This window comes from Eumetopias jubatus, unplaced genomic scaffold, assembly GCF_037043125.1.
Source record: "Eumetopias jubatus isolate StellerSeaLion01/CBP00866 unplaced genomic scaffold, mEumJub1_p1.0 scaffold_17, whole genome shotgun sequence".
In the NCBI taxonomy this organism is placed as follows: Eukaryota; Metazoa; Chordata; class Mammalia; order Carnivora; family Otariidae; genus Eumetopias; species Eumetopias jubatus.
The window spans coordinates 76,229,036-76,250,319 of NW_028274823.1; the positions used below are offsets into that span (position 1 = coordinate 76,229,036).

Sequence of the window (21,284 nt, forward strand, 5' to 3'; positions counted from 1 at the left end):
CCAGAAGACATTTTTTTCTTTAGTAACTATTTATGGTTTGGCCTTGGGCAAAATATAGAATTCAATACTAGCTAGCATTCAAATAAAGAGAAAGGTACCTTTCTGTTTGTTATTATATATGTTGTAGATGGGAAGTGACATAATGAAGACATTTCTAGAAGGGTAGAGATTCTTCCAAGAATAGTAAGACAAAGAGGGGGGCCTGCAAAATCATGTGAGTACCTGTGAGTACTTGCAGTTCGGCTGGAGTTTGGCTCATAACCCAGAGAAAAGGCAAAGTTCTCCCACTCATCGGTGGTGTTCCTATCAACAAGACTCGGCCAACGTCCAACGGCTGCGGATCCATTCTGGGAAGGAAAAGCTAGCCCTAGACTTGCAGTAGTGCTGTGGCTTTGCTGGAATGAAGCCAGTCCCTTTAGGTAATCAGGTCGGCGTGGGCAGGGCTCGTCCCCAGGACTGTCATCGTCTGATCTGGGTTCTGCTGCCAATTCTTTATGATCAACTCTGACCCCCGGAAATCCCAATGTTCCCTTTGGGACACCACTGACAGAGGCGCAGGCTGAAAGGGCAGCTTCCATTTCACACGCAGCTTTTGCAGACTCAAAGCCACTGACAAACGCATCCTCTTTACCTTTTTTCAGGGTCTCGGAACTCACCAGAGAATTCAGTTTCTCTGCTTGAGAAGCAACATAATTATCTGCAATATTTTGTAACTTGTCAATACTATAACCCAAACTTCCAGTCCGTTTTTGTGGTTGCGTTCGAGGTGAAACAGTAGGAAATGCTGGTAGGCTTCTAGAACGCAGCATGTTGGTGGTCATCCGTTGTGGGATAATATTACAGGACTTGTTTCCTGGTGAGAGTAGAAAGAAAAATACTCTTTACAAATCTATGAAGTGGGACCACCTGTTTTCTGCACTATCAGTCACAACCACAGCAATGACCCATTTATCTAGCAATGTTAAAAGAATCCACATAGGGTAATGTTCCTAGTAACTAGTGCTTAAAATTCTTAAGTGCTCAAACTATTTTTCCTTTTAACTACTTTTTATTAAAATCTTCCAAAAATGTATGTCTTTTCCTGTCTCCTTAACAAAATACAGTGTTGACTGAATGATTCGAAGTCATTAGGATTAATGGCTCTACTGTAGTGAAATTAAGTGAATTAAGCGAAAATTTACTTCAGGCTAGCACTCACTAGGATATAGTTTGATGTAGTAGAAAAGTGTGGGCTTCTCAACAAGATATAACTGGATTTAAGTGATGGTTCTTTTTTTTTTTTTTAAAAAAGATTTTATTTATTTGAGAGACAGAGCACGTACCAGCATGGGGGAGGGGAGAGGGACAGAGGGAGAGGGAGAAGCAGACTCCCCACTGAGCAGGGAGCCCAATGTGGGGCCAGATCTCAGGATCTCATGAGCCGAAGGCAGATGCTTCATCGACTTAGCCACCCAGGTGCCCTCATGTGATAGTTCTGTTGGTTAGGTGGCCTTAATTAATCATTTAGTTATTTGTGTGTTAGTTTCTATAAATGTAAAAGGAGGATTCAGAGTATCTACTTTGCAAGGCTGCTTTAAGGATTAAGTGAGATCATATTTGTGATGCTCCCAGGATAGTGTCTAGCATATAATAAGTGCTCAATAAACAGAAGTAATACTCATACTCGTTGTTACAATTACTAGACTAGATGGCCCTAGACTGTTCTGTCTCTCATCCATTTCTGTAGTTACTTCTTGATGCTATTAGTGAGAAGCAATAGTTTTTTGACTTCCTGTTATAGCTGTCCAGTTTGCTGCTTTTGATGCTCCTTACCAAAGGAGAAATCACTGTCATTCTAAGTGCACGGGATAAAGTGAATGCTGTTCAAGGTGTGGTTTGTGCGCCAGCAGCATGGAGATCAGCAAACACTACCTGTGTGATCGTTACAAAGGGACATTCTCAGGCACCACCCTGGACCTACTGAATCGGAATATATGAGGGAGGGGCCCAAAGATCTGTGTTTTAACAAGCTCTCCAGGTACTTTCTTTTGCCTGCTAAAACTTGAGAACACTGATGTTCTGGATGGTAAATAGGCACTGGATGAACTGTTTTAGAGCACAGGCTTTTTGGCAATAATAGCTCCATAGCTCGGAAGTTTTTCCTAGTGCTAAGGCTGCTGAAAGTTTCTGTTCAAAAGACCTGGAAAAAAGGGGGGAATGATTGTACTTGAAAATGTTTATAGTGATGCACAGTGATGTTAAGGATAGACATTTCCTATAAAATTCCAAATAAAACCAATTAAAACACATCCCTCTTCTCTGGAAGACAGCATCTGTCAGGAAAGGAAAAGAAACACAGCCAGTTTGCAACTAGGAGACATGTTCCTATTGTTTCTCTGTAAAAAGTAGAGATGAGGTAGTTGTTAAGTTAGGAAGACAGAAAAGTACTGTAAGCTTAAAGATTGCTATGGAAATAGAAGAGGGAATTGATTTTGAACATACTGAAGAATGACAGGGCAGCATTAAAAGGCCAGCTACAGTTGGAGACCCTTGTAAAGACAGGAATTCTCTTCAGCAGCTTTCAGCAGCGTGAGGATAGTTATACTGAGGCAAGGTTGGGGTTTCTTAGGTCAAGAACGCCAAAAGGCAAGGGGACAAGGAAGCTGAAGGCAGTATCAAGAAAATAACTGGCTAATGGGATCTAGGCTGGATGGGGAAAACAGGCAGAAGGGAACATGGGATGGTGATAAAGAAACCAGAAAGATAGGAGGTTGTTATCAGAGAGTGGGGTACTGGAGTTTCAGAGCTGGGAAGTCTTCTTGATGATGATGAAGTCCATGTATACTGGTAAGATAAAGTAGAAGGAAAGGTCCCCAGAGTCCAAGAATGAGAAGCTGGAGTACAGGCTGATCATTGTCTAGAATGATGTTTAGGTAGAAAGGAGAGAGTAAGTCAAACAAAGCTTTTGAAGAAAATGGGAAAATAAATCAGAAACTTAATGAAAGACAAATCACCGTGATAAAAGGGGACAGAGAATTCCAGAGCAAGACAGCATGCACCTCTTCTGTTCCCTAATTCTCTGGAGTATCTCTTGTTATACTGAGTGTGAGCTGCTGATCCCAGAAAGTAATGAAATGCATTCCTTAAATATATTCTGTAATTTTGTTTTAACCTTCCATTTATTTGATCTGAATATCACGTATATCATACTGCGAAAACATGTACAATTTATTTATCTGCTAATATTCAGAACTATATCAGGAAGGGTTACACTTTCATTATTGTTTATGTTTACCTTCAGGCGGTGAAGCAGTAAAACCAGATGGGCTTATTACCATAAATCCAGGGCTAGGAACAGACTTTCCTCCACTGCTGGAATGTCTCAGGTATATGATTGACTGGACTTTCTCCTGAAAGATCTTGCCATCTAGAATCAAAAAAAAATCTTGAGACAGTAAAAATTTTTAGAAGGATAAAACAAAAATATAATTTCAAAAGCAAATCATTAAATATAAATTTTTATGAAAAGACGTTCAAAGTGAAAAAATATGGCAAGTTTTATACTAAAGCGCATTTGCTATGCAAGTACACGCTATTATTTCTCAGGTGTAGATTTTTTTTTACTGTTACTTGCCACGTTAACTTTTATTTTCTTTGAATTGCAACTATACTTATATTTATTTCTATATTTGAACAGCTAACTGTTCACCTCACTCTTTGAGGAAAGGACTCTGTCCTATATTTTTATATATCTCCTTCAATGTCCAGGATGACTCCACACTTCAGCTTAATCGTCCTTTCTGAGCTTCAGACTTGTAAATTCAATGGCTTGATTTCTTAAAATGCACCATAAATGCTACAAATCTAAATCTGAACCCTCTTTCTGCCCTAAATTCAGTCCTTCTGTTTTGTTCTCTGGTCCATTTGGCAGAAGCACCCATTTCCTAAGTAGAACTCAGGATTCACCCTTGACCACTACCTTTCCTTTATCCACGTGAAGTCAGTCTCCAGGTTCTGCTGACTTGATTCTGCTTCTTGAACTCCTCTTGTCCCGAGCACAGTGCTATAACGCGGGCGCTCATCTCCCACCTGGAGGCCTGTCACAGACTTCCAAACGGTATCTGCGATGGACATCTGGTCACCCTCAAATCCTCATAGCTTTCAGAATTCTATCAAATGTCAACCCCTGCTAAGAACCTTCCAGTAGCTCTCTGTTGCCTCCTTAACACTCTGGATAAAGTCCAAACTTCTTGTCTACGAGAATCTCCGTGATCTGCCTCCAGACCCCTTCCAGCCTTCTGTCTGCCGGGACAGTTCTGTACGCCTATTTCTCACAGCTCCCAATCAAGCTGTTTGCTTTGTTTGGAAGCCCCTTCCCTTCAACTCCTCCCCAGCCTTTAAGTGGGCATCACCTCCTCCAGGAAACACCTCCTCACCGGGCTCTATGCTTCCAGAAAACAGAATATTTCTATCACTGTGCTTTCCACATGATGTCATCACCTGTTTATGTCTCTTTCCCCTCAGCTAGGCTGTGAGCTTCGTATAGGAGTGGACCACATTTTACTCATCTTTGCAACTACCCTGTTTCCAGAATCTTGACAGTACTTTATTCACTAAATGTGTGCTGAACCAAACACAAAGTCATGTTGTCTGTTTCCATTTGGATTTTTACTGCTGTTGAATCATTTTATTCATTTATTACATTCCTAAATGCCTGTTTTACAACCAGTTTTCCTCTCTAAATTTACTATCTAGTTTTCTCATAGGTACATTCTTGCGTGCTTTCTTACCACATTACATTTTCCTGGTGCTTTTAAAACCCTAGTTATTCCATCTTTCTCTTATGCTAATTACTCTTTCTTTAGTTCTAGCCTTTGCCTCCTTTTTCCCTCACTCTCTCTCTATACTTTTCTTCAGTGGTCTCATCTAGTCTCAGAGCTTCCACTTACTTCTATGTGGGTAGTTTCTCTTTCCTGAATTTTATTGCAGCAATTTAATTCCATCATATTTCTTTGCTCAAAACAAACAAAACAACAAAACAAAACCCTTCAGTGGCCCCCTAAATAGAATATAAGTTCATATTCTCTGGCCTCACATTCAAGGACCCATTTAATATGATCTTAGGGGGGAAAATAAATAAGTGACGGTCCCAAACTATATTTATGGTATTGTTTCCTCACTGATCCTTTAGAGATCCCTAGACTTGGGTAAAATTCATTATTCTTTATTTTCTCTATTTTTTTCTCCCTTTAAGTCATTCTCTTTACCTGGAAACCTCTCAAATTCTACCTAAATTCTTCAATGCCCATGTCAGATATAAAATGTATTAAATCTTCTTTCTCCACAGCTGTCTGATGAGACCCTCACTCCTCTAAAATCTAATCAGTCCTTCTTTTGACTCTATTAGGTACTTACCAGATATTGTTTCTTACTATAGATATTTGAGTATTTGTCTCCTCTCTCCTCTTGGCAGTGAAGCTCTCTGAAGGCAGAGCCTGTGTCTGGTTCATTCTACAGCCCTTTGCCCTGTCCCAATCCCAGTGTGTGATTAGGGCAGTTTCTAGCACATAGAAGCCAGTCAATGAATATCAAACAAATGTGGATCGAGTGGGAAGAAAAATAATGAAAACTAAGATAGCCAGTATCTAACAAAAAATGATTATACCTACCTATGTGCAAAGAAAAGTAGAAGTTTGTGGGGTTGTGACAAACGTAAGTATTAGTAGGAGGGTGAACTGCTAAAAGGAAATTGAAGATAACTGTCAATAATTCCAAATCTGGAGGAGATCCAAGGACTTCTGCTATAATTTTCACAAATGATCTACAAACCTCTCGGGGCATGGAGGTAAGCTGCCCCTCTTTGTGTTCCTGAAAAAATAAAAAAACTCTCTTTAGATTTAAAGAGAACTGTCAACTTAACCAACATTTTTCGTTTAAGCAACAGATTCCATTTAAGACAGAATTGTGTTGGTTTACTACCCTAGTCTGACCATATTTACCATTAAACTGAGTTGCTACTTCTCAATTCAAGCAATCTTGCCATTAAAAATTCATTAAAACCAATGGCAACTTACTTCTAGCCCATTTATTTTAATTAACAAGGCGAAGTTATATTGTGGCAAACACAAGCCTGGCTCAGAAGCCAAACCACCTAGCTGTGCATTCTGGCTTCCCCACTCACTAGCTGGGTGATATGGGGGCATATTTAATATCTCCATGCCTCAGTTTATCTATAATATGGGAATAATCATGTTACTTCATAGGGTTGTCATAAGGATTAAATGACACAGACTCTTGGAAGAGACCTCACATAAAGGAAGCCCCACATAAATGCCAGCTAAGAGTCGTACTATTATGACTACTACCATTGTCTCTGTACTACTACAAAGGGATCACAAGGAGAAATTCCTGATAGACAAAATCGATTATATTACTACAGTGTGTGCCAGTTTACCAAGCTCTTTCAAACGCAGCTCTGACAGGTTTTACCCTTCATTTCTAGACTGTGAAGCTCAAAGTGATTATATGACTACCTTAAACCACACAGAAAACACGTAAGTAGTGCAGCTATAACTCACACCCAGACCTCTGAACCTTCTCTGCGGCATCATCGATTGCCTGGTATAAGAAGATCTGGGAGAATGCCAAGCAATTACTAAACATAAAGACAGGTATAAATAAATTATTTATACTCCCCAACTCCACCCCCAATAGGGAGCAGTTGGCCTCTAGATCAACACCAAGGGAGTTAAACTTCCTCATCTTCCCTCTCCCTGTACATGGATGTGATACATCCGAAAAATGATACCTCTCTACACCCACTTTTCTTCATTTACTCTTGTGGAATTGCTACATCAGTGTTACTTCTGCCATAGCCATCTGCCTTATTTCGGAATTGTGCCCCTGGTGCCTTCCCCCTTCCTGGTCGCCACCCCAGCCGTTCATTCCCAAGTCCATCCCAGGCCATGTTTCCTCAGTCTTGTCCTTTCCACTGACCCCTTACAAATAGCCACTGGTATCCTACTTCATTAAAAAAGAAAAAAATCCCCTGGGGCACCTGGGTGGCTCAGTTAGTTAAGTGTCTCACTCTTGACTTTGGCTCAGGCCATGATCTCAGGATTGTCAGATCAAGCCCCACATCGGGGCTCCGTGCTGGGCATGGAGCCTGCTTCAGACTCTGTCTGTCTCTCTCTCTCTCAAAAAAAAAAAAGATTCTGACTCTCCTTCTGCCCCTCCCCCTACTCTCTTTTTCCAAAAAAAATTCCCTTAACTTGAATTTTGGGAACCTTTTGTTAACTTTCTGTTTCTCTCTTCGTTTGCTGCTAGACTTTTTAATCATTATTTATTTTCACTATCTCCAATGAATCCACCACACGTGCTGCCTAAAGTCCCTGAAACCTGGTTCCTGCCTTCTTCATTCCTTAATGATTCTTGCGAGTCATTTAGAATTTGTCAGTGGCCCTTTACCTGTCCCCATTTTCTTTGAACTTTCCACATTATTTGGCCCTGGAGACCACCTTTTCCTTTCCCCCTCTGCCCACCCTGGGCTTTCACTTCACTGTTTCCTGGTTCTTCCCTTAGCTCTTCAACTACTCTTTCTACATCTTTTAACAGTTTCTTTTTCCTGTTTCACACCTGAAAATGGGTATTTCTGGAGGTGCAAGCCACAGCCCTCTTCGATCCTTTCACTACACTGTGTATCTTGTAGTGTTTATCTGTCCCTGCGGCTTCAGTGCAGACAGTCCCCCATCTGTCCCTCTCATCCGTGTCCCTGGTTCCAATCTTGCACATCTACGTGTCCAGTGGTCACGGCCACTGAACGCCCCACTGTAATCTCAGATGCAGAATGGATAAGCTACAGAACTTGCGTGTACAATTCCTTCTTTCATGATGCTATCATCCTTCTAGTCTCCCAGGTGGAAATTTTGCATCGTACATTTCATTTCTCCTATAGCTCCTATTTAGACAGAATCAAGCCCTATTAATCCCCTTTACAATCTCCTTCACATTTGCTCCCGACTTTTACACTCCTCTTTTCATCACCTGAGTTCAGGTTCTTTACACTGTACTCATGAACTAATGAAATGGCCCCACAGCCAACATATTACCAATTTATCAATCTTTCTTAAATACCCTGAGATACCATAAAGACAATAATTAAGTTCATTTCTTTATATACTTCCCACAATACCTAACATAAAACAATTCTTAATAACTAGCTGTTAATTTGATAATGGGCTCTTTGAATGAAGAAGGATGAAGAAATATATTTTTCAGGAAAAGGAATTGGTACCTCGATTTTTCTAGCATTTTTATAAATATATGGAAATGAGTATATATATATATATATAGAGAGAGAGAGAGATCTCCTAGTTTACAAGTGTTACTTTTCTGACATGGAAAGACTGAATAAGAACTTCACACTGTCTTGTGAACTTTTTGAAAATTAGTCAGCAAGTTTCAAAGTGGATATACAAAGAAAACTGATTTAGAGAAAAATTGCTGTATAAATGTTACATAAACTATTCAGCAAGTAAGCAGTGAGCCTCTGAGCATACTGTATTGTATTCCTGAAGACAGCAGTCTAATTTACCACAGGGCCAAAGAAAGGCAATAAAATGTTTTTTTGTTTTTTTAGAATTCATTCATTCAACAAATATTTATTGGGTGCCTGTATGTGCCAGGTACTGGAGTTACAGTGTGATCAAGAAAAAACATTATCTGCTGGAGGGGAGGGGGTGGGGGGATGGGGCAACTGGGTAATGGACATTAAGGAGGGCACGTGATGTAATAGGACACTGGGTGTTATATAAGACTGATGAATCACTGAACTCTACCTCTGTAGCTAATAGTACATTATATGTTAATTAATTGAATTTAAATTAAAAAAATAATCAAAAACAAAAAGAAAAAAACATTATCCTTGCCTTCAGCAGGTTTACAGAGGGAAATAAACCAGAATTTCAGAAATGAGGACATGACACTAACAAATGCAGATGCATGGAGTGAGTCGGGGGGAAGGGCAAGGGTTACTCTAGATGCATAGAGAAGGGAGGGCTTCTCTCAGGAAGTAACTTTAAAGTGAGATATGAAGGAGAAGCAGGCCAGATGGAAAGAAAAGGATCAATAACTTCTCAGTCAGAAAAAATATCATGTGCCCTGAGAGGGGAAAAGACTCACTTGTTTAAGGAACAGAAAAAAAGCCAGGGGGCTGCAGTGGCATGAGGGGAGGCTGGTGTGGTCACCAGAGCATATAGGCTCTCTTTAGATATTGTCACAGAGTCTGGATTTTATCCCAAGTGCAATGGGAAGCCCCTGGTGTCATCCAAACAAAGGCATTAAAAACAGAAATATTACTGCTCTCAGGGAACATCTGAACTTATCCAACCTGATAAAGTCCTACTAGATGCCTCACTAAAAAAAATAAACGACCTTGAAAAATACTCTTGTACACTGACCAAAGTGATAAATTTAAGGACATCTGTGAAGGCAGAGCAAAAGATTTAACTAGAAGCCAGGTCATAGCACAGACACTACTGGTGAGGTGAGTGTGCCACTTTTTCATGTATAATATTTTGGATATTTTCAATATGCTACTTCTGGTACATATAACAGATCTTCGGCAAATCCATACTTATTAAAACAAAACATACCTGCACTTGTTATTTAAGGAATGTGGGATAAGTTTCAGTTAGCAGTAATCATGCCTCAGATAAACCTCACTGGCCACCATTCTGCCACTATGCAAAGCTTACCACAAGTTAAAATTTTCCTATTGTTGATATTCAAGAGGTTACAAAATTATTATTCTATTCCAACATAGAGACATCGCAGAAATACAGTAGTTGTTGTTCTTTTGTAATTGAGTTAGGAATGATGGAAGTGCGAAGGTCAAGCTGTAGGAGGCAGGGGTTGGGAGGAAAGAATCCAGGAGAATAGGGAAGATGGAGAAAAAAAAAAATTCCTTCCATTGAAAGTCCCACAAAAATGTGAGTTCACAGTACTGAGTTACTAAACAAATGATTGTGGAAAATATCTCCCAATGTAAAGTTACGTGAAAAGTTACCTGCAAAACCTGACAAGTCAGTAGAAAGTGATGGACCACTCGGGCTTTCAGTAACTGCTTAATATTAAAGACCTGCTGGTGGTGATCCGCTCTGATGAGGACTTCTAGAGCTGCCAGCAGCGTTTCCCATGCTCCTTGCTGAGAAAATAAACACATACCAATCAGTACGTGGTCACTGAAAAACATGCTACATCCTTTTTAGAAGACATATACCAGTCCATCACTGTGTGCATATTCAGAGTCAAAGATTAAATTTATCTGAAAAAGCAAATCTTAAAATTACTCCACACTATTATTATTGTTTTTTTTTTTAAAACCAATAGCGCATTTCTAAATACTTATGTTGAATGCAACATTGTATTAGGTGCTTCAGTACATTAACCTTTCTGCGACGTTATCTAATACACAGTATTTTCAATAGATGAATTATTTTGAGGGATTTATTCAACATAGAGAAACACACATTATCAATATAATCGTTTCCAAATAATTTATTTTCAAAGAGTATTAGTAAAAATGCATAAACTTCTATAATTTGTGTATACAGTACTTAATTAAATAATTTACAACAAATTGCACTAAATTGAAAAAACTCACTGACAATGTGAAAATTCTGCATTTTTGGATTGATTTACTTTTAAGTCCAAATAATAGAATTCTGTGCATGACTATTGTGTATCTTCAAACATCCTTTTAAGGTGCCTTAAAAATGATTCTTCCATGTAGAATCAATCTTAAATTACCCTCAGTAATGGAGAAAGAGGAATCTTCTATAGATAGCTAATACTGAAAGATAACCTTCACCTCATTTTATTGTCCCAAATGACCTTTCGGCAAAGCTGTTAATAAGAGACAAAATTAACTGGTTTGGGCTGCAGGTCTTGCTAGTTCTCCTGCCATTACTTGATGGCAATGAACAATGAAAAGGCCATGGATTTGACAGATTTAATCATACTATTATAACCAAGGCCTCTCTCTTCATAAGACAGGGGTCAAGATGCCCTAGAAGAACAAGGCACATGAGAATGGGAGCACAAAACAGCCCAAGTATGAAAACTTGATTCAGGTCTGAAAAATAGTACCAAATAGAACAGTGGCAAAGTAAACAACCAACAACAAAAGACAAACTCAGTTAAAAATTATTCATTAGGAAAGAAAACCTTATTTCAAACTCACAGAAGTATTTGTGTGTATCACTACTGAATTCAGGAAAAAAATGTTTTGTTTTTTAATCAACCACCCCAAATTAGCATCCTCTTTTGAAATACTAACTACAACGACTGCCGACCATTTAGTTAGGTTTGTCCTTCCGGTCTACAATCGAGCTGTTTACTATATATTTATACTGCCTCTGTGTGTTGACATCTGGTATCACTGTACATTTGCTTTTTCTTCATGCGACATTACACATATTTTTATGCATACACATATATGGTTATTTTTTATTCTGAAAATCAGAATTTATTTGGGATGAGAAAAGAAATCATGACAAATTACAAAGTTTTAAAAATTGGTAAGTACGATAAAGTCCAGAAAAAAGCAATAGTTCAGTTAGCTGCTTAACACAACATTATAATACTTTCCCCCATGTGAGGCTGCATGTTCTTTAATTGCTTCTTTTTTTTCTTTTGCAGAATAATTGACATACAATATTGTATTTGTTTCAGGTATACAACTTAGTGATTCAATTTTTATAGACATTATGAAGTGGTTACCACAAGAAATGCAGTTACCATCCATCACTATATGAAGTTGTTATCATATTATTGGCTACATTCCCTATGCTGTACCTTACATCCCCATGTCTTATTTATTTCATAACTGGAAGATTGTACCTTCATATAATAATACTTTTGTAATACAATTTTCTATAGGAAGATTAGAAAAATAATTCTGTCTTTCCTCTAGCATGCGTGGTCAAAACTTATCTTTATTAATAATAGATTATAAAGGTTTCTTTCAGCTTCCCAACTCATTATTGATAATGAGTAAATTTGGGGGAAGTACTGCCAAATCTAGGAATAACTGAATTTTTAAAAATTCTAAAGTCATATACTTTGGATTGGTCTTTAATTACATTTAATGGTAATGTTGTTATCTCTAAATAGCTCTAGACAATCTAGTCTACACTAGAATAAGGAGCTTATATGAGCCTATACCATCAAGACTGTTTAAAACTAGGGCACTGGGTACCTGGGTGGCTCAGTTGGTTGAGAGTCCTACTCTTGATCTTGGCTCAGGTCTTGATCTCAGGGTCGTGAGATCGAGCCCTGCATGGGATTCCACACTAGGCATGTAGCCTACTTAAAAAACAAACAAACAAAAAAGCCCCCCCAAGCCCCATCCCCCCAAAAATAAAAAACTAGAGCAGAAAGGAAATAGCCCTGTATTCATTCCCTGGCTGGGTCCTTGTGAAGACCAGTGCATCCATCCAATTGTGGAGATGCTGTGTCTAGACCTAATATCAACCATGTTCCTCAACTTACGCTTATGATGAAGTCAAGACTTCATAGTTTTGCCCTACATACCCTGATTCAGCTCTGTGACTCGTGGGCAACTAGGCTGCCCTATTCAGAAGTGCGTACATTTACCTCTCCTTGACTTGACTCTCCAGACTCTTCTTAGCAGGATCCCCTTTGAGTGTTTATGCTAAATCCAAGTCCCCAGCTGATTTGAATGAGCTCCATGTTCTCCAGCCTGAGTACTGCTCTAGCTATTTCTAGTTAGGCCAAGTTCTGATCCTAACCCTCCAGCTCAGCATTACCGATGACTGCTCAAAAACTTGCACAGAAAATAACCTCCACATTTCCATTTATAATTAACATTACATTGAAGTAGTAACTTTGTTCTGTTCTCCAGAAGAATGATTAGATAAATATTTAAAAGTACATGTCTCTCTGTGCAGCAAAGGAACCAACCAACCTATGGAATGGGAGAAAATCTTTGCAAACACATATCAGATGAGGAATTAATATCAAAATATATTGAGAACTCCTACAACTCAATAACAAAAAAAATCAAATAATTCATTTTAAAAATGGGCAAAGAACATGAACAGACATTTCTCCAAAGAAAATATACAAATGGCCAACAAGTATATGAAAAGATGCTCATCATCACTAAATATCAGGGAAATGCAAATCAAAACCACAATAAAATATCATCTCATACCCAATAAGATGGCCACTATCAAAAAAACGGAAAATAACAATTGTTGGCAAGGATGTGGAGAAATTAGAATCCTTGTACCTTGGTGGTGGGATTGTAAAATGGTGCAGTTGTTATGGAAAATAGTGTAGAGGTTCCTTAAAAAATTAAAACTGGAATTATTATATAATTCAGCAATCCCACTTCTGGGTATATATCCAAAAGAACTGAAAACAGGATCTCAAAGAAACATTCACACACCCATGTCCATTACAGTGTTATTCACAAAATCCAAGATATGGAAGCAACCTAAATGTCTATTGATAGAAGGAAGGATAAAGGAAATGTGGTATATACATACGATGGTATTATTCAGTGTTACAAAAGAAAGAAATCTTGTCATATACTACAATGCAAATGAACATTAAGGACATACACTAAGTGAAATAAACCAATCACAGAAAGACAAATACTGAATGATTACACTTCTATGACATGTCTAAAGTAATCAAACTCATAGCAACATAGTGTGGTGGTTGCCAGGGACTGGGGTAGGGGGCAGGAGAAATAGGGGGAGTTGTTCAATAGGGATAGTTTCAGTAAAGCAAGATGAAAATGTTCTAAATATCTGCTGTACAACAGAGTGTATATAGTTAATACTGTATTATACACACAAAAATTGTTAAGAGGGTAAATTTATGTCACATGTTTTCTACCGTTAAAAATAAAAGCACATGGGGGCATCTGGGGGCTCAACTGGGTAAGCATCTGATTCTTGATTTCGGCTCAGGTCATGATCTCAGGGTCATGAGAGTGAGCCCCACGCTGCGTCTGGTTTTGCACTCAGAGGGAAGTCTGCTGGAGATTCTATCTCCCTCTCCCTCTGCCCCTCCTGCCATTCACACGTGTGTGCGCGTGAGCACTCTCTCTCTCTCTCAAATAAATAAATAAATCTTAAAAGAAATAAAATCAATAAAAGCACATGCCTTGGCTTTATTCCATATCTTCCAGTCAAGCAATAGCTCCTCTAGCAGTTTAACATCTTGGATTATAGCATTAGACTCTACATCCAACTTAAACTCTCCATTCTCATTGACATGAATAATATCTTCACCACAGCAACCTTCAAGAAGGGTCTATGGAAAATTAGCATTAATACAAGATGCATTAATAGATGATTAATCCAAAAATTCAACAGAAACATTAAGCTTTCAATCTTAGCAGTCATAACATTAAATTCAAAGGAAAACTAGTGAATAATTCAACATGTCACGTAGTATTTTTAATTTGTTTTGCAAAACAATTCAAATTAGAAAAACACAAGCTTTCAAATATTTGTAAATGATTATTCAGTTTCAAACATAGGTAAAATAAACATTCTATTTTTATTTTTTATTTTTATTTGTTTTTCCATTATTTTTTAAAATTCGATGACTCTGTTAGGCTTTAAAAACTTTTCCAAGGGTGCCTGGGTGGCTCAGTCGGTTGAAAGTCTGCCTTCGGCTCAGGTCATGATCCCAGGACCTTGGGATCGAGTCCTGCATCATGCTCCCTACTCAGTGGGGAGCCTGCTTCTCCCTCTCCCTCTACCTCTCCCCCCTGCTTGTGTTCTCTCTCTCTCTCTCTCTTGCTCTCTCTTTCTCCCAAGTAAATAAAATCTTTAAAAAAGAAAAACAAGCCCTTTTCCAAAAAGTACTAAGGATTCATGCCTTAAATGTGGATCTTGATATTTTAAGGAGTGGGGGGTTGAGGGTGCAGGTGAGGAGATAGTCTCTTGCCTTACTACTAGTACCCTCAAAGAGAAATAGTTTCACGTTACCAAATGCTTTTGGCTAGAAAGGTGTTTAAGTATATAATGATAGCTGGATCAAAATAAAAACTAATACAGCTTTAAAAAACTAACTCTGGGTTCTCTTCCATAACTGGGAGCTGAGGCAAACAACAATTGTCTCTGTGGGTCTTAATTTCATCAACCTACAGAATGAGGGGCCAGCCTTAAGAGACAGCTCCAGTTCATCCAGATCTAAAATTCTATGAGTTAATTTTTTTCTCTTACTCTTCTAAAATGCTTTAAACAAGACAAAAATGTAATTATGTAAATGATGAAGAAAACCAGAAGAGTATCTTAGTTTGATTAGATATACACTGTTGAGTTTCCTTTGTTTTCTTCAGGAGTAACTGAAACAGAAAATTCTATTGTTGGAAGACTAATGAAGAAAGAAGTATCATTGCATACGAAACTGTAAGAATAAATTTTATGGGGACATACCTTCAAAACATGAAAGCCAACAATGCATTTTTGTTTAATCAACACCTGATGAATCATGGAAAGTCCATTACAATTTTCTAATTCATGTATTCTCTGTTGGTTATATTTAGTTAATGAGAGTATAACTCTCAGTGCTAATGCTTGAGTTTCTTCACAGCTACTGAGTTCCACAACCTAAAAAATATATATATATTTATTTTAATTTATTGAGAGAAAAATTTAACATGTATGATTATCTACTATTACATAACATTAATCCATCAGTTTTATTTGAAAGCTTTTTTTTGCTCACACTTCATTATTCAAGCATTATAAATAAACAAAAATGAAAGACATAAATCCCATGATCTTTAGTCTCTTAAATATACTATACTATAAATGAACTAAAATAACATTTACAACTGTATAAGTCAGTAGCATTTTATTAGTGATCTGAAATGTCAGCAAAATGCCTCAGGTTTTTGATTAGTCCATCAACAAAAAGGCTCTGCATTACATGCTGTGGAAGAAAACAAAGAACTAAAAGGCATGATACTTGCCCCCATTGGGGCCTACTATCTAGTCAAAAGACAAGATCTATGTAAACCACAGATTTGCCTTGTACTGTAATTAAACCAATGCTTTCTGACAACTACTATAAATGAAACATACACCTCATTATCATGACTAAAGGCAAACTAGAATGAGATCTGAGTGTTACAAGGGCGCAGAAACTATTTCCGACTCTACTCTGCTTGGGTTAGGGAAGCCTAAATGGAGAGAAGATGGCCTGGAAAGACGGCAAAATCCTAGAAAGTAGGAACAGCAGATGGCTGGGTGCAAGAGACAGGAGAGGGGTAAAGGCCTAAAGCCAGAAGTTCCTGGTACAGCTAGGAGGCTGCAAGTTGCCTGTTTGGCTGGATGGCAGACATTCAGTTCAACAGGCAGCCTATAACATGCAAGGTTTTTAAGGAAACTAAATTTTATTTTTGTAGGGGAGGAGGAAAAATAGTGAATAAAGTTCCTAAGTTTTAAGTGTGACAAATTAGAAGTCTTATTGGCAAGATCCTAAATGTGGGTAAAATAAAAGATTAACCATTTTCTCTAGGATCTAGTCACTGTGTAACAGTAATCATAAGAACATTATGTTTAGTAACTTGATGAAAGAGGGAAAACCAAAGATATACATTTTTTTATTATACCAAACTATAAAAGTCAGTCATGAAATGTTGATGAGCAGTTAAAAGGCTTTTAATTTTAAAATATTATGGGAAAATCAACTAGATATTGGATGCAAAAAAAATTCTGAAAAAGGAAGAAAAGAAAAAAACAGCTTAGAGTATGGTGAGTCAATGTTGACAAAATATTTATAAGAACAGCAATGATAATATCAGACACTGATGTGCCCCTTATTGCAAAATCAATCAAAGGTGGTGGTTCCATCAAGGAAAGCAAGCCAGTTAGGGAGGCTGTGAAAATTGGGGAATGCTGCAGAAGTTACACCTAGGAATAAAATTCTAAGGATGAAAGAAGATCAAGGCTGCTTTAGTTAAACAAGGAAATGGACCTTGAGGAAGGACAGATAATTAGTACCATTTGTACTCCCTATTTAGGATTTCAGCAATCCCTGTAAACAATCAGTATATACTTATTGACGGTCTACTCTATGTCAGGAAAGATACTGTCCCTGCCCTAAGACGACTAAGTAGAACAGATAATTAAACAATTTATTCTAATATAGTACTCATGACGTCAGTCAAGCTTTTTATATTTCTCCTTCTCTTTAAAAAAACTTCAAACAAACTCAAATTATTTTTTGTACTTATTTGCTGACGCTTGTTTTCTTCCATGCATCCGGAAGCTTGGGAAAAACAAATTTCACAAACCTTATTTTAAAGAACACATTCCTGGGGTGCCTGGGTGGCAGTTGGTTTAAGCGTTGGACTCTTGGATTCAGTTCAGGTCCTGGTCTCAGGGTCGTGAGATCAAGCCCTGAGACTGCGCTCAGTGGGGAGTCTGCTTAAGATTCCCTCTCCTTCTACCTCTCCCTCTGCCCCTCCCCCATGCTCTCTCTCAAATAAATAAATAAATCTTAAAAAAAAAAGAATACATTCCTTATCTAAGGCCATACCACCTTGAATGTGCCCAGTTGTCCAAAGGACACCTTTCTTCTTTTTGTTACTATAACATGTATTTTTTTCCTCGTTGACAATTTAAATCTTGTTTGTTTGTTTATTTATTTATTTATTTAAACGTAATCTCTGCACCCAATGTGGGGCTTGAACTCATGACCCCGAGATCAAGAATCGCACATTCTACCCACTGAGCCAGCCAGGCACCCCATTAAATCTTGTACATTTAATATTTAATTGTTCTAATTACATTTCTGGATAGTAGAAAACTTTTAAAATCTCCACAATTAAAAGAAATTTTCAGCATGTGTGGCAGAAGGCTTGATGACTTCCTAACCAACATGTGATTTTATCTTAAAAGTTTAATATGGTTGATTTATAATTGTTGTTGTAATTTAAAAAAATCCACTGAAATTTATCAGTATTAAAGAAGTAGTTTCTCTTCAGATAAAACTGTAATCAGTGATTCTTACCCTAGCAAAGAGAAAAACAAATATACCAGTTCCACCAATCTCGTGCAAAATGCCTTGAATAGTTTTACATTCAGTAGGCCGGAGATTCTTTAGATGATTCGATTCTAACAAGATGCTCTGAACTTCTTTTGAGCTGAAAGGTCTTTGGGAAAGTTGGGTTTTCATCTGACCTTTAAGTCTAATAACTGGCTCATAGATGGTATACTGAGCAGGACAGTTAGTTGTGTAAACAACTGAAAGACTTTCCTGAAACACAAATATTTTCCTTTAGTAACTAAACAAAATTTAAAAAGTAAGTTATCAACCAGCAAATAAATATTTCAAAGTGAAAAGGTACCCAACAAATTGTTTTCTTTGACAGACACTACACTAAACAAAGATAAACATGAGGAGCAATGTGGCTTCCCCACAAAGGAAAAGATCAGTTTCAATTAGCAGTGACCAATAAATAATATAAACCTTGTCAAGGCTGGGAAAGATTCCTGCTTTAACCGTTTTGGAATAAACATGAAATTATACTTCCTATTGCTACTAAAAACAGCTGAGTCTTATACCACATTCATTGCATACCAGGCACTGTTGTTTGCCTTTACAAATATTAAACCGATCTTTACAACCTCATGAAATGGGAACTCTGGGTCAATGAATTCAAAATTTTTGCCTTGAATTTGTTCACAGGCTGACTACTCATTTAAAAGTGACTGTAAGCCAGATCTTTCTACTAGAATAAAATTCCAGACTATCATTCCTAACTGAAACTGAGAAGAATTTGCAATATTTCTCCCCACAGAGGGTAGTTTCAATCAGGTTCTAACTTCAGGTAGGGAGCTCAGGCTTAGGGAAATCACGTGCTTCTCACAGAAACTATGGGGGCCTTGGGCTTTGATCACTTTCAACCACGGTGATTTAAATACAGTTTCATCCAGACATCATCTGGTGCATTTGTATAACAACTAACATGACTAACAGTCTACTATAGATGATTACGCTGGGCAAAACAAAACCTTAAACCTGTAGTAGTTTTCATCAGCAAGCTGAAAAAATGTTCATCTGCCTGAGACGAGTCCCACCTGACATCCCCGCCTTGCCAGACTTTTTTGCTCATGACCTCATAATCCCCAAGTTACTAAACCAGGCTAAAAAAATTTGCTTGCTAAAAAGAGTTTTCACATTAAACCCTTTGAATTTTCGTTTGTGATAATTTATGTTAAATTTTATGACTTATCTAATTCCTTTTAATCAAAATAAAAGGATTAAGGTAATTTTGTGTGTGAAAACAAATGGACTAACCAAAAACTAGAGAGTTAAAATTATTATCTGAACAAACCTAGTTGTGTGAACCCCTTGGTCTCCCTAAAGCATGGATTCCCAGTGTGTGGTCCTGAACCAGGAGCATCAGCATCATCTGTGATTTGTTAAAAATGCAAGTTCCTAGGCCACACTTCAGCCCCTGCTGAATCCGAAACTCCGGCCCAGCAATCTGTTTTAACAAGTCCACTGAGTGATTCTGATGCATACTCAGGTTTGAGAAACATTTCCCTCAAGCATGTTTTCTCAACGGTGAGACATCTGGGCTAATTCTTTGCTGTATAATACTGCCCTTGTACTATGGAACATTTAGCATCCCTGACCACTGCTCAATCATAGTGGACCACCATAGTGCTCCCAGCCCCCTTTTTAAATACTCCCCTGGGAGAAAAAGACCATATGCACAGTATCAGATCATTAGCCAAATTCCATAGGTATCTACCCTCTAGCTACTTTACCACAGATACATATTTAACACCACTTAAGACTTACCTATGTTTTACAAAATATCTACACTAGAATTCCTCCTTTCCTTTAGTCAAATGTTACAGCTTTAAAACAGAATTTATTTTGAGTATGAAATATACATCTCATTAACAGCAACAAAATACATTCCAAACTAGTAGTCTCCTTCAAGTAAAATCATCTCTGACCTCTAACTGTACCTCTCATAAGAAGCAAGAGGAGGAACACAGTTTCATGGCCAGATCTACCAGTTTTTAGTAGATCTTCTAAGACAAAGGCTGAGCTTTCTAGTTGCTGTAATGAAAAATATCCATCACAAGTTCCTAAATTGTATACTAGAACAAAATATTACAATAATGTATAAAAAACAATCTGAGAGTCTCATATAAGCAGAGTTAGCAATATTTTGAGAGCCAAATTCTTGATTGTTATTGGTATTAAAGAATAAATATTCTAAAATTTGAATATATATAATTAAAGCTAATATTATAAATAAAAGTATTTATTTACACATATGGAAATGAAATATAATGAGCAATTTTTTTAGGCTAACACATGTTATATTTTCACTATATCATAAACATTTTTCTTGAATGACTAGGAGGTATAAACTAATACTTAGTATAGCAATACAGTTCTAAGGAAAAGGGGATAAAAATTTGAAACTTGAAAGCAAATTCTGAGTATTTCAATTTTTTTAAGAAGAAACTATGTTCTTAAGGAGCAAAACTGTTGAGAAAGAAAGAAGAGACACTTTAGAAACTTAATTCATAGCTAATTATACATTTAATAAAGATATATTATCAGTTCCCATAAAGCTAAAACGTATAAAATGAAAACTTACAATTAAGAGACCAATGTCCACTTCTTTCTTGGTCATAAAAAGTTCTCTGATTTGTTCACATTGCAAAATTTCTTTATTAATATATTTGGAGTAGTCATTCACAGGCTTGCCATATTTGCATGGCATTATAGATGTATGGTTGGGTCCACAAGCATATAGATAAAAGGCCTCTTGTGAATCAATCTTAGCTCCTGAATAGCAGAAAAATAAAGTTACTTATTTATATCATTCCAACCAGAATTTTTTTTTAAGACTTTATTTTTATTTTGAGAGAGAGCAGGAGCAAGGCGAGGGGCAGAGGGAGAAGCCAATTCCTCCCTGAGCAGGGAGCCAGAGCAGGGCTAGATCCCAGGACCCCAGGATCATGACCTGAGCTGAAGGCAGATGCTTAACCAACTGAGCCACCCAGGCACCCCCAACCAGAATTTTTCATAAAAAGCAAGAAATCAAGAATTAATTTTTTCTGCCAAATTCTTTTATCTCTATACAATTGATAAAGCCTCAAATTCCAAATTGGTGTCATGAGCAAATAACCTGTGCCAACTATGGATGGAAAATGAATTAATATATAGAGAGTTAACTGTGAAGCTTGTGATAAAATAAAATCACAAAATTCTATTTG

The 21,284-nt window shown here is 37.5% G+C and overlaps 1 protein-coding gene and 1 non-coding gene across 7 annotated transcripts in view; both read right to left on the reverse strand.

The window, feature by feature from the left end:
- The window catches only part of LYST (lysosomal trafficking regulator), a 163,904-nt gene that overhangs the window by 74,032 nt on the left and 68,588 nt on the right, over nucleotides 1-21,284 (reverse strand). For all 6 annotated transcript variants that reach the window (XM_028104635.2, XM_028104637.2, XM_028104634.2 and 3 more), the window contains exons 16-23: nucleotides 20,663-20,853; nucleotides 18,046-18,291; nucleotides 15,462-15,635; nucleotides 14,179-14,328; nucleotides 10,046-10,183; nucleotides 5,649-5,847; nucleotides 3,275-3,406; nucleotides 223-853 (exon numbers count right to left, since the gene is read on the reverse strand). In XM_028104635.2, coding sequence (XP_027960436.1) covers nucleotides 223-853; nucleotides 3,275-3,406; nucleotides 5,649-5,847; nucleotides 10,046-10,183; nucleotides 14,179-14,328; nucleotides 15,462-15,635; nucleotides 18,046-18,291; nucleotides 20,663-20,853 — 1,861 coding nt within the window. The remainder of the gene's footprint in view (nucleotides 1-222; nucleotides 854-3,274; nucleotides 3,407-5,648; nucleotides 5,848-10,045; nucleotides 10,184-14,178; nucleotides 14,329-15,461; nucleotides 15,636-18,045; nucleotides 18,292-20,662; nucleotides 20,854-21,284) is intronic.
- LOC114210374 (U4 spliceosomal RNA) lies at nucleotides 9,594-9,731 on the reverse strand. The gene has a single exon (XR_015767181.1). It is a non-coding gene; the product is annotated as a U4 spliceosomal RNA (small nuclear RNA).